This window comes from Procambarus clarkii, chromosome 5, assembly GCF_040958095.1.
Source record: "Procambarus clarkii isolate CNS0578487 chromosome 5, FALCON_Pclarkii_2.0, whole genome shotgun sequence".
In the NCBI taxonomy this organism is placed as follows: domain Eukaryota; kingdom Metazoa; phylum Arthropoda; class Malacostraca; order Decapoda; family Cambaridae; genus Procambarus; species Procambarus clarkii.
In genome coordinates, this window is record NC_091154.1 from 8,214,980 (window position 1) to 8,230,605 (window position 15,626).

A 15,626-nucleotide genomic window follows, 5' to 3' on the forward strand; every position below is an offset into this window, starting at 1 on the left:
CGAGGAGCGGCGTGCCAGGAGTGACCCCACACAGCGGGTCAGAGGTTCGAGGAGCGGCGTGCCAGGAGTGACCCCACACAGCGGGTCAGAGGTTCGAGGAGCGGCGTGCCAGGAGTGACCCCACACAGCGGGTCAGAGGTTCGAGGAGCGGCGTACCAGGAGTGACCCCACACAGCGGGTCAGAGGTTCGAGGAGCGGCGTACCAGGAGTGACCCCACACAGCGGGTCAGAGGTTCGAGGAGCGGCGTACCAGGAGTGACCCCACACAGCGGGTCAGAGGTTCGAGGAGCGGCGTACCAGGAGTGACCCCACACACCCATCACACTACAAGGCTTTACAGTAAATATAAACCCCTAAACCAGCTTGACAAACTGCTCACAGCTGATTGTATAAACAATCTCGGCTCCAACGAAGCCCCCATGATTGTCCAGAAGATGACAATCCCTGGAGGATATATGGACAATCCCTCGAGGATATATGGACAATCCCTGGAGGATATATGGACAATCCCTGGAGGATATATGGACAATCCCTCCCCCCTGGAGGATATAAGACTCTAAAGAGTGTGTTCTGAGAGTGTTATGCTCCATATATGCCTGAACCCCACCACAACAACCTGGTTGGTCCGGCACTTGCAAAAACTGATCTATACTTGCTTCTTAAAACCCCACACTGGGGAAATAGGAGAAGTTTGGAGGGGACATGGTAACGACATGTAAAATTCTTGAAAAAAAAAAAATAAAATAATTGATAAAGTTGACAAAACATATATAAACATTGTTCAAATCTAAAGATATCAACACGAGAAGGAGAGGCATGGAGAGAGGTCAATAGAGGTCAAAAAGATAGAGATCAAAAGAAAGATAAGAGAGATAAGGGGCACGCGAACAAGGGGACACAGGTGGAGACTGAGTACCCACATGAGCCACAGAGACGTTAGAAGGAACTTTTTCAGTGTCAGAGTAGTTAACAGGTGGAATGCATTAGGCAGTGATGTGGTGGAGGCTGACTCCATACACAGTTTACAATGTAGATATGATAGAGCCCAATAGGCTCAGGAACCTGTACACCAGTTGATTGACAGTTGAGAGGCGGGACCAAAGAGCCAGAGCTCAACCCCCGCAAACACAACTAGGTGAGTATACACACACACACACACACACACACACACACACACACACACACACACACACAGAAGGAATGGAAGGAAGTACTCGAACCCTGTAGGAGCGGAACACACTGAAAGAACAAGTTGTGGAAGCCTCCATCCACAACTTTTACAAGAGTCAATATTCCACAAAGAATTTGAACCTCAGAATAGTTCAATTATAACGCAACAGGTGGCAATAAAGAGCTACACCACAGCAGCCACTGATGGGTAACTACCCCCCCCCAACGACTCCCTGGGAACCAATCAGAAGAAAGGGGGGGGAAAGGGGGTGTCAAACAAGGGGTGAGACACCACACATCAGAACACCCTGGTGCAGGCACGCGTATCGATCCCAGACCCTCTCACAGACCAGGCTGAACACTGTACCGCTCCCACCACGTACCTCACAACAGTCAGCCTCACAACCTCATCCCTCCACCACCCCAACCTCACCCTCCACCCCCCCCCCCTCAACCTCAACCTCCAACACTTAAAAAAAAAAAAATGGCGCGCAGTGTCTAGTGTTGCCATACAAGAGTATTGCCACCTCGGGAGTATTGTTTATTTAATAACATTTTACAGCTGTTTGACGGACGCGATCCCTCCCTCCATCCCTCCCTCCTGCCCTCCGGCCCTCCCGCCCTCCTTCCGGCCCTTCCGCCCTCCCTCCAGCCCTCCATCCATTAATTTACAACCTAGAACACCGACAGGTCGACACAGAAATCTAATTTTCATTCGACGTCTTAAATGGCATTTGTTTCCTGAACGGGACCTTCCCCCCCCATCCCTCCCTGACCTACCCCCAGCTCCCACCTTCACTATATCAGACCCTAAATTTGTCCAATTTCACACTCCAAATCTGGCAATTTCAGATACTATTTTTTTTTATTTCAGAATTCAATTTTTTCTATTCGGACCCCAAATTTGGTAAACCAAACCCCAAATTTACCAATTCAGACCCCAAAACTTGGCAATTCAGACCCCAAGTTTGGAAATTCAGACCCCAAATTTGGAAATTCAGACCCCAAATTTAGCAATTCAGACCCCAAATTTAGCCATTGAGACCCCAAACCTTGGCAATTCAGACACCAAAACTTGGCAATTCAGACCCAAAAACTTGGCAATTCAGACCCAAAAACTTGGCAATTTAAACCCCAAGTTTGAAAATTCAGACCCCAAGTTTGAAAATTCAGACCCCAAGTTTGAAAATTCAGACCCCAAGTTTGAAAATTCAGACCCCAAATTTGAAAATTCAGACCCCAAGTTTGAAAATTCAGACCCCAAGTTTGAAAATTCAGACCCCAAATTTGGAAATTCAGACCACAAATTTGGTAATTCAGACCCCAAATTTAGAAATTCAGACCTCAAATTTGGAAATTCAGACCCCAAATTTGGAAATTCAGACCCCAAATTTGGAAATTCAGACCCCAAGTTTGGAAATTCAGACCCCAAATTTACCAATTCAGACCCCAAAACTTGGCAATTCAGACCCCAAGTTTGGAAATTCAGACCCCAAATTTGGAAATTCAGACCCCAAATTTGGAAATTCAGACCCCAAATTTAGCAATTCAGACCACAAATTTAGCAATTCAGACCACAAATTTAGCAATTCAGACCCCATATTTAGCCATTCAGACCACAAATTTAGCTATTCAGACCACAAAACTTGGCAATTCAGACCCCAAAACATGAAAATTCAGACCCCAAAACTTGAAAATTCAGACCCCAAAACTTGAAAATTCAGACCCCAAAACTTGGAAATTCAGACCCCAAGTTTGAAAATTCAGACCCCAAGTTTGAAAATTCAGACCCCAAGTTTGAAAATTCAGACCCCAAGTTTGAAAATTCAGACCCCAAGTTTGAAAATTCAGACCCCAAATTTGAAAATTCAGACCCCAAGTTTGAAAATTCAGACCCCAAGTTTGAAAATTCAGACCCCAAATTTGGAAATTCAGACCACAAATTTGGTAATTCAGACCCCAAATTTAGAAATTCAGACCTCAAATTTGGAAATTCAGACCCCAAATTTGGAAATTCAGACCCCAAATTTACAAATTCAAACCCCAAATTTAGAAATTCAGACCCTAAATTTGGAAATTCAGACCCTAAATTTGGAAATTCAGACCCCAAATTTGGAAATTCAGACCCCAAATTTGGAAATTCAGACCCCAAATTTAGCCATTCAGACCCCAAATTTAGCCATTCAGACCCCAAATTTAGCCATTCAGACCCCAAAACTTGGCCATTCAGACCCCAAAACTTGGCCATTCAGACCCCAAAACTTGGCAATTCAGACCCCAAGTTTGGAAATTCAGACCCCAAAACATGGCAATTCAGACCCCCAAAACTTGGAAATTCAGACCCCAAATTTAAAAATTCAGACCCCAAATTTAAAAATTCAGACCCCAAATTTACCAATTCAGATCCCAAATTTACCAATTCAGAACCCAAATTGACCAATCCAGACCCCAAATTTAGCAATCCAGACACCAAATTTAGCAATTCAGACCCCAAATTTAGCAATTCAGACCCCAAATTTAGCAATTCAGACCCCAAATTTAGCAATTCAGACCACAAATTTAGCAATTCAGACCCCAAATTTAGCAATTCAGACCCCAAATTTAGCAATTCAGACCACAAATTTTGCAATTCAGACCCCAAATGTAGCCATTCAGACCCCAAAACTTGGCAATGCAGACACCAAAACTTGGCAATTCAGACCCCAAAACTTGGCAATTCAGACCCCAAAACTTGGCAATTCAGACCCCAAAACTTGGCAATTCAGACCCCAAAAACCTGGAAATTCAGACCCCAAGTTTGGTAATTCAGACCCCAAATGTGGAAATTCAGACCCCAAATTGGGAAATTCAGACCCCAAATTTAGCCATTCAGACCCCAAATTTAGCCATTCAGACCCCAAATTTAGCCATTCAGACCCCAAAACTTGGCAATTCAGACCCCAAAACCTGGCAATTCAGACCCCAAGTTTGGAAATTCAGACCCCAAATTTAGCAATTCAGACCTCAAATTTAGCAATCCAGACCCCAAATTTAGCCCATTAGACCCCAAATTTAGCAATTCAGACCCCAAATTTAGCAATTCAGACCACAAATTTAGCAATTCAGACCACAAATTTAGCAATTCAGACCACAAATTTAGCAATTCAGACCCCAAATTTAGCCAATCAGACCCCAAATTTAGCCCATTAGACCACAAATTTAGCCATTCAGACCCCAAAACTCGGCAATTCAGACCCCAATACATGGCAATTCAGACCCCCAAAACTTGGAAATTCAGACCCCAAAACTTGGAAATTCATACCCCAAGTTTGGTAATTCAGACCCCAAATTTGGAAATTCAGACACCAAATTTGGAAATTCAGACCCCAAATTTGGAAATTCAGACCCCAAATTTAGCAATTCAGACCCCAAGTTTAGAAATTTAGACCCCAAATTTAGAAATTCAGACCCCAAATTTACCAATTCAGACCCCAAATTTGGAAATTCAGACCCCAAATTTGGAAATTCAGAACCCAAATTTAGCAATCCAGACCCGAAATTTAGCAATTCAGACCCCAAAACTTGGCAATTCAGACCCCAAATTTACCAATTCAGACTCCAAATTTAGCAATTCAGACCCCAAATTTAGCCATTCAGACCCCAAAACTTGGCAATTCAGACCCCAAAACTTGGCAATTCAGACCCCAAAACTTGGCAATTCAGACAACCAAAACTTGGCAATTCAGACCCCAAATTTACCAATTCAGACTCCAAATTTAGCAATTCAGACCCCAAATTTAGCCATTCAGACCCCAAAACTTGGCAATTCAGACCCCAAAACTTGGCAATTCAGACCCCAAAACTTGGAAATTCAGACCCAGAGTTTGGAAATTCAGACCCCAAGTTTGGTAATTCAGACCCCAAACTTGGAAATTCAGACCCCAAGTTTAGAAATTCAGACCCCAAATTTGGAAATTCAGACCCCAAGTTTAGAAATTCAGACCCCAAATTTGGAAATTCAGACCCCAAATTTGGAAATTCAGACCCCAAATTTACCAATTCAGACCCCAAATTTGTAAATTCAGCCCCCAAATTTACCAATTCAGACCCCAAATTTAGCAATTCAGACCCCAAAACTTGGCAATTCAGACCCCAAATTTGTAAATTCAGCCCCCAAATTTACCAATTCAGACTCCAAATTTAGCAATTCAGACCCCAAATTTAGCCATTCAGACCCCAAAACTTGGCAATTCAGACCCCAAAACTTGGCAATTCAGACCCCAAAACTTGGCAATTCAGACCGCAAGTTTGGAAATTCAGACCCCAAATTTGGAAATTCAGACCCCACATTTAGCAATTCAGACCTCAAATTTTGAAATTCAGATCCCAAATTTTGAAATTCAGACCACAAATTTAGCAATTCAGACCACAAATTTAGCAATTCAGACCCCCAAATTTAGCCCATTAGACCCCAAATTTAGCCATTCAGACCCCAAATTTAGCCCATTAGACCACAAATTTAGCCATTCAGACCCCGAATTTAGCCATTCAGACCCCAAAACTTGGCAATTCAGACCCCAAAACTCGGCCATTCAGACCCCAAAATTTGGAAATTCAGACCCCAAAACTTGGCAATTCGGACCCTAAAACTTGGAAATTCAGACCCCAAGTTTGGAAATTCAGACCCCAAGTTTGGATATTCAGACCCCAAATTCGTAAATTCAGACCATAAATTTAGTAATTTAGACCCCAAAACTTGGCAATTCAGACCCAAAACTTGGCAATTCAAACCCTAAAACTTGGCAATTCAGACCCCAAAACTTGGCAATTCAGACCCCAAAACTTGGCAATTCAGACCCCAAAACTTGGCAATTCAGACCCCAAAACTTGGCAATTCAGACCCCAAAACTTGGCAATTCAGACCCCAAAACTTGGCAGTTCAGACCCCAAATTTGGAAATTCAGACCCCAAGTTTAGCAATTCAGACCCAAAATTTGGCAATTCAGACCCAAAATTGACCCCATATTTGGAAATTCAGACCCCAAGTTCAGCAATTCAGACCTAAAATTTGGCAATTCAGACCCAAAATTGACCCCAAATTTGGAAATTCAGACCCCAAATTTGCCAATTAAGAACTTCTACAAATCACAATCACAACATCTGACCAGCCACAATCCACAATCGCATCTTATGTGATGCATCTTATCACAACTCTACCACTATCCCCCCTTCTTCGCCCCAGCCTTAACTACCCCCTCCCCATTTCTGGACCCCCAACTAATCCGGCCAAACTGCCTACTTATTACGGAAATTGGCCTTAATTACGGCCGAAGGAGACCGAATTACGGCCGACGGAGGGATTTGTCCGAGACTGTATTTTGTCCAGAGGAACATGAGGTTATGTCCAGTGACACTACCACACAACCCACCATAACCCTACCACACAACACTACCATAACCCTACCACACAACCCACCATAACCCTACCACACAACCCACCAAAACACTACCACACAACCCACCATAACACTACCACACAACCCACCATAACACTACCACACAACACTACCACACAACCCACCATAACACTACCACACAACCCACCATAACACTACCACACAACCCACCATAACACTACCACACAACCCACCATAACACTACCACACAACCCACCATAACACTACCACACAACCCACCATAACACTACCACACAACCCACCATAACACTACCACACAACCCACCATAACACTACCACACAACCCACCATAACACTACCACACAACCCACCATAACACTACCACACAACCCACCACAACACTACCACACAACCCACCATAACACTACCACACAACCCACCATAACACTACCACACAACACTACCACACAACCCACCATAACACTACCACACAACACTACCACAACACTACCACACAACCCACCATAACACTACCACACAACCCACCACAACACTACCACACAACCCACCATAACACTACCACACAACCCACCATAACACTACCACACAACCCACCATAACACTACCACACAACCCACCATAACACTACCACACAACCCACCATAACACTACCACACAACCCACCACAACACTACCACACAACCCACCATAACACTACCACACAACCCACCATAACACTACCACACAACCCACCATAACACTACCACACAACCCACCATAACACTACCACACAACCCACCACAACACTACCACACAACCCACCACAACACTACCACACAACCCACCACAACACTACCACACAACCCACCACAACACTACCACACAACCCACCACAACACTACCACACAACCCACCATAACACTACCACACAACCCACCATAACACTACCACACAACCCACCATAACACTACCACACAACCCACCATAACACTACCACACAACCCACCACAACACTACCACACAACCCACCACAACACTACCACACAACCCACCATAACACTACCACACAACCCACCACAACACTACCACACAACCCACCACAACACTACCACACAACCCACCACAACACTACCACACAGCCCACCACAACACTACCACACAACCCACCACAACACTACCACACAACCCACCACAACACTACCACACAACCCACCACAACACTACCACACAGCCCACCACAACACTACCACACAACCCACCACAACACTACCACACAACCCACCACAACACTATCACACAACCCACCATAACACTACCACACAACCCACCACAACACTACCACACAACCCACCACAACACTACCACACAACCCACCATAACACTACCACACAACCCACCACAACACTACCACACAACCCACCACAACACTACCACACAATACCACACAACCCACCACAACACTACCACACAACCCACCATAACACTACCACACAACCCACCATAACACTACCACACAACCCACCACAACACTACCACACAACCCACCATAACACTACCACACAACCCACCACAACACTACCACACAACCCACCATAACACTACCACACAACCCACCATAACACTACCACACAACACTACCACGCAACCCACCACAACACTACCACACAACCCACCATAACACTACCACACAACACTACCACGCAACCCACCATAACACTACCACACAACCCACCACAACACTACCACACAACCCACCATAACACTACCACACAACCCACCACAACACTACCACACAACCCACCACAACACTACCACACAACACTACCACACAACCCACCACAACACTACCACACAACCCACCATAACACTACCACACAGCCCACCACAACACTACCACACAGCCCACCATAACACTACCACACAACCCACCACAACACTACCACACAACCCACCACAACACTACCACACAACCCACCACAACACTACCACACAACACTACCACACAACCCACCATAACACTACCACACAACCCACCATAACACTACCACACAACCCACCATAACACTACCACACAACCCACCACAACACTACCACACAACCCACCACAACACTACCACACAACCCACCATAACACTACCACACAACCCACCATAACACTACCACACAACCCACCACAACACTACCACACAACCCACCATAACACTACCACACAACACTACCACACAACCCACCACAACACTACCACACAACCCACCATAACACTACCACACAACCCACCACAACACTACCACACAACCCACCATAACACTACCACACAACCCACCACAACACTACCACACAACCCACCATAACACTACCACACAACCCACCACAACACTACCACACAACCCACCACAACACTACCACACAACCCACCACAACACTACCACACAACCCACCATAACACTACCACACAACACTACCACACAACCCACCATAACACTACCACACAACCCACCATAACACTACCACACAACACTACCACACAACCCACCATAACACTACCACACAACCCACCACAACACTACCACACAACCCACCATAACACTACCACACAACCCTCCATAACACTACCACACAACCCACCACAACACTACCACACAACCCACCATAACACTACCACACAACCCACCACACAGCCCACCATAACACTACCACACAACCCACCACAACACTACCACACAACCCACCATAACACTACCACACAACCCACCATAACACTACCACACAACCCACCACAACACTACCACACAGCCCACCACAACACTACCACACAACCCACCACAACACTACCACACAACCCACCACAACACTACCACACAACCCACCATAACACTACCACACAACCCACCATAACACTACCACACAACCCACCATAACACTACCACACAACCCACCATAACACTACCACACAACCCACCACAACACTACCACACAACCCACCATAACACTACCACACAACCCACCATAACCCTACCACACAACCCACCACAACACTACCACACAACCCACCATAACACTACCACACAACCCACCACAACACTACCACACAACCCACCATAACACTACCACACAACCCTCCATAACACTACCACACAACCCACCATAACACTACCACACAACCCACCACAACACTACCACACAACCCACCACAACACTACCACACAAACCACCATAACACTACCACACAAACCCACCATAACACTACCACACAACCCACCATAACACTACCACACAGCCCACCATAACACTACCACACAACACTACCACACAACCCACCATAACACTACCACACAACCCACCACAACACTACCACACAGCCCACCATAACACTACCACACAACACTACCACACAACCCACCATAACACTACCACACAACCCACCACAACACTACCACACAACCCACCACAACACTACCACACAACCCACCATAACACTACCACACAACCCACCACAACACTACCACACAGCCCACCATAACACTACCACACAACACTACCACACAACCCACCACAACACTACCACACAACTCACCACAACACTACCACACAGCCCACCACAACACTACCACACAGCCCACCACAACACTACCACACAGCCCACCACAACACTACCACACAGCCCACCACAACACTACCACACAACCCACCACAACACTACCACACAACCCACCACAACACTACCACACAATACCACACAACCCACCACAACACTACCACACAGCCCACCACAACACTACCACACAACCCACCACAACACTACCACACAACCCACCATAACACTACCACACAACCCACCACAACACTACCACACAACCCACCATAACACTACCACACAACCCACCATAACACTACCACACAACCCACCATAACACTACCACACAACCCACCACAACACTACCACACAACCCACCATAACACTACCACACAACCCTCCACAACACTACCACACAGCCCACCACAACACTACCACACAACCCACCACAACACTACCACACAACCCACCACAACACTACCACACAACCCACCATAACACTACCACACAACCCACCACAACACTACCACACAACCCACCATAACCCTACCACACAACCCACCATAACCCTACCACACAACCCACCACAACACTACCACACAACCCACCATAACACTACCACACAACCCACCACAACACTACCACACAACCCACCATAACACTACCACACAACCCTCCATAACACTACCACACAACCCACCATAACACTACCACACAACCCACCACAACACTACCACACAACCCACCACAACACTACCACACAAACCACCATAACACTACCACACAAACCCACCATAACACTACCACACAACCCACCATAACACTACCACACAGCCCACCATAACACTACCACACAACACTACCACACAACCCACCATAACACTACCACACAACCCACCACAACACTACCACACAGCCCACCATAACACTACCACACAACACTACCACACAACCCACCATAACACTACCACACAACCCACCACAACACTACCACACAACCCACCACAACACTACCACACAACCCACCATAACACTACCACACAACCCACCACAACACTACCACACAGCCCACCATAACACTACCACACAACACTACCACACAACCCACCACAACACTACCACACAACTCACCACAACACTACCACACAGCCCACCACAACACTACCACACAGCCCACCACAACACTACCACACAGCCCACCACAACACTACCACACAGCCCACCACAACACTACCACACAACCCACCACAACCAAAACAGTCACATTTTTAACGTTCCTGCCAGCATGACTAAAAAAGAGGGTACAAAAGCGTACTATTTTATAACGATAAATGGTTAGTTGTACTTACTCTCTCTGTAGTGGCTCCAGCTCCTGGGCCACGCCTCATGACCGGTCAGCAGGGGGGGGGGGGGTGTACACTCACCTCTCTCTCTCTCTCTCTCTCTCTCTCTCTCTCTCTCTCTCTCTCTCTCTCTCTCTCTCTCTCTCTCTCTCTCTCTCTTTTCTTCCTCCTGTCATTAAAACATGACATCCCCCCCCTCTCCCCCCCCCCGACAGAGCTCACGCAAGCTTGGGCAAAGTGTACACACACACACAAGACGCACAAAGTGGTGTCCCTGTCCAAACCCGTGTGACTATAAAAGGATACAGCCTGATGGATCCGTGTTTGGTGCCGACCGCCAGCACCTTCTGGATGGGATCGAAGGCCACAGCTGTGGGCTGGTAGGGGAAGCCATGACGCACAGTCTGAAACAAAACAAAGATCTATGTTAGTAGGCATCACATGTAAACAAAGCCACGTGGTCACAGTGTGTCAACAAAGCCACGTGGTCACAGTGTGTCAACAAAGCCACGTGGTCACAGTGTGTCAACAAAGCCACGTGGTCACAGTGTGTCAACAAAGCCACGTGGTCACAGTGTGTCAACAAAGCCACGTGGTCACAGTGTGTCAACAAAGCCACGTGGTCACAGTGTGTCAACAAAGCCACGTGGTCACAGTGTGTCAACAAAGCCACGTGGTCACTGTGTGTCAACAAAGCCACGTGGTCAGCACCTTGGGAACAAAGCCACGTGTTAGTCATTCATCAACACAACCACGACCGAACCTGCGCATGTAAACATGACCACGTGTCATGTAACAACCCGTTCTCGCAAATTCGTAAAGTCAATATTGACTTATTAACTACGTGCATAGGTGACATACTAAACATAATAGATACCCTTAAAAAGCTTCATAGAAAACACCGACCTTACCTAACCTTGTTAGTATGTTAAGATAAGCATCTTATTGCTTCGTAATTACAATTATAACTTAACCTATCATGTAACGATGTAAATAGTTTACACTAATCCTCGTGCTAAGGCATCGTATGTAAACACCACCACGTGGCTACGCACGTGTAAACACCACCACGTGGCTACGCACGTGTAAACACCACCACGTGGCTACGCACGTGTAAACACCACCACGTGGCTACGCACGTGTAAACACCACCACGTGGCTACGCACGTGTAAACACCACCACGTGGCTACGCACGTGTAAACACCACCACGTGGCTACGCACGTGTAAACACCACCACGTGGCTACGCACGTGTAAACACCACCACGTGGCTAAGCACGTGTAAACACCACCACGTGGCTAAGCACGTGTAAACACCACCACGTGGCTACGCACGTGTAAACACCACCACGTGGCTACGCACGTGTAAACACCACCACGTGGCTAAGCACGTGTAAACACCACCACGTGGCTACGCACGTGTAAACACCACCACGTGGCTACGCACGTGTAAACACCACCACGTGGCTAAGCACGTGACGTAATCAATGGTGAGGTAAATAATGTTCGCTGTGAAACCCAAGAGCGGGAAGCATGAAGCAGAGCGAGACAAACCGGAGGAGACAGGGCTCTGTGGCCCAATATGACTACTGCTCCTGGGTCCCAGGCGTCTGGGGCCCCAGGGGGGGGGAGGGATGTTTAACATTTATATATCAGGAGTGTTACCTAAAATGAACAGCTTGTAGAAATTTGTGAATGCGTCTGTGGGGTCGACCGCTGGATGGAATGGACTTGAGTCGAGGATTGTACCTGTCTACCAGTTGATCGTCAGTCGAGAGGCTGGGCCAAGGAGCCAAAGCTCAACCTCCCCCCCCCCCCCACGCAAGCACAACTAGGTGAGTACACCAACGCAAAGAACAAATTTCTTTAGTAACAAAGTCAGTACAAAGAACAAGTACAATACATCAGAGAACAAGAACTAGGTACCAACCTATGCTTACAATTACACCCTTACCAGGGGGCCTGACGGCTGAGTGGACTGCGCTCGGGATTCGTAGTCCTAAGGTTCAGGGATCGATGCCCGAGCGAAGGCGGAAAGAAATGGGCAGAGTTTCTTTTCACCTTAATGTTCCCGTTCACCTAGCAGTAAATAGCTACCTGGGAGTTAGACAGCTGCCACGGGCTGCTTCCTGGGGGGTGTGTAACAAAAAGGAGGCCTGGTCGAGGACCGGGCCGCGGCGACGCTAAGCCCCGAAACCACCTCAAGATAACCTCAAGATACACTTAACAGCACCACCTAAGGGAGCCGGTCGGCCGAGCGGACAGCACACTGGACTTGTGATCCTGTGGTCCTGGGTTCGATCCCAGGCGCCGGTGAGAAACAATGGGCAGAGTTTCTTTCACCCTATGCCCCTGATACCTAGCAGTAAATAGGTACCTGGGTGTTAGTCAGCTGTCACGGGCTGCTTCCTGGGGGTGGAGGCCTGGTCGAGGACCGGGCCGCGGGGACACTAAAGCCCCGAAATCATCTCAAGATAACCTCAAGATAACCTAATACTGGCCAATAACTGCAGTTGCTCCCTAATCCCTAGTTTGATCAACAAGGATAATAGGCAATGTTGCAGAAAGACTAAATAACCCAATAATCCGGACGTGACGCCACAACCAGCAATAATTAGTGAATTATCCACAAGACGCCGCTCCAAGGAGGCCATTACCCTCCTCACCCAACCTCTAGTTTGCCAGGTAATTGCTTTTACACGTCATCAGATGCAGCCAATTACTAATTAAGCCCGTCATTACGACCCGTCTGTCTTGTCTGCGTCTGTCTGCGTCAGTCTGCGTCAGTCTGCGTACCGTTACCCGGCAGCCGTCGTGTGTGAGTGGTCCGGTGCCTGACCTACACCCAGGGCACTAAGTAAGTATCACTCAGGGCACAAATTATGACATCTTGGTTATCTTGAGATGATTTCGGGGCTTTAGTGTCCCCGCGGCCCGGTCCTCGACCAGGCCTCCACCCTCAGGAAGCAGCCCGTGACAGCTGACTAACATCCAGGTACCTATTTACTGCTAGGTAACAGGGGCATTCAGGGTGAAAGAAACTTTGCCCATTTGTTTCTGCCTCGTGCGGGAATCGAACCCACGCCACAGAATTACGAGTCCTGCGCGCTATCCACCAGGCTACGAGGCCCCTGACATGTAGTGTACAACGTGACACCAACGTGATACAAAGGGGGATTAAAAAGTGCCGGAGTTCTGTTAGGTGGACAGGGGCATTAGGGTTAAAGAAACATTTTGCCCATTGGTTTCCGCCTCCACCAGTTATACGACCCGCAACCTTAGGACTACGAATCCTGAGTGCTCTCCACTCAGCCCTCAGACCCCCCCGCATCAAATGAACAAATCCTCAAGGGCCGTGACGAGGATTCGAACCTACGTCCGAGAGGATCCCAGACGCTGCCTTAATCGACTGAGCTACGACATAGTAAAAAGAATTGCAACCAAGAAATCATCCTAATTTACTCCGGATCCTGCAGCCTCTCCGAGACACACACCGGGGTTTTAAACAATTCCCCCCCCCCCCCCCCATGAATTCGAACTATGTCAATAGGTCGTTCTCAGGTACTCAGGTACGGTAAAAATGAGGACCTTAAACATAATATAGGGTACAAAACACAGTCAACTCTGCCCATAGTAGGAAAACAGCATGTCAAGGATTTGGGAGTAATGATGTCTGACGACCTAACGTTTAGGAAGCATAACCAAGCAAATATTGCGACAGCCAGAAAAATGATCGAATGGATTACGAGAACTTTCCACTCCCGGGATCCCATCACAATGGTTGTACTCTTCAAGTCACTTGTGTTGTCCCGTCTTGAGTACTGCTCAGTACTCACTTCCCCCTTCACAGCAGGAGAGATTGCTGAAATAGAGGGAATACAGAGAACATATACGGCACGCATAGACGAGATAAAACACCTAAATTATTGGGATCGTCTCAAAGCTCTCCAAATGTACTCACTAGAAAGGAGACGAGAGAGATACCAAATAATATACACCTGGAAGATACTGGAGGGCCAAGTACCAAATCTACACAGTAAAATAACATGGTACTAGAGTGAACGATATGGAAGAAAATGCAGAATAGAACCAGTGAAGAGCAGAGGTGCCATAGGCACAATCAGAGAACACTGTATAAACATC

The 15,626-nt window shown here is 47.2% G+C and overlaps 1 protein-coding gene across 3 annotated transcripts in view; it reads right to left on the reverse strand.

Moving 5' to 3' along the window:
- The window catches only part of Tomosyn (syntaxin-binding protein tomosyn), a 490,464-nt gene that overhangs the window by 275,124 nt on the left and 199,714 nt on the right, over positions 1–15,626 (reverse strand). For all 3 annotated transcript variants that reach the window (XM_069339129.1, XM_069339132.1, XM_069339137.1), the window contains exon 2: positions 11,790–11,887. In XM_069339129.1, coding sequence (XP_069195230.1) covers positions 11,790–11,887 — 98 coding nt within the window. The remainder of the gene's footprint in view (positions 1–11,789; positions 11,888–15,626) is intronic.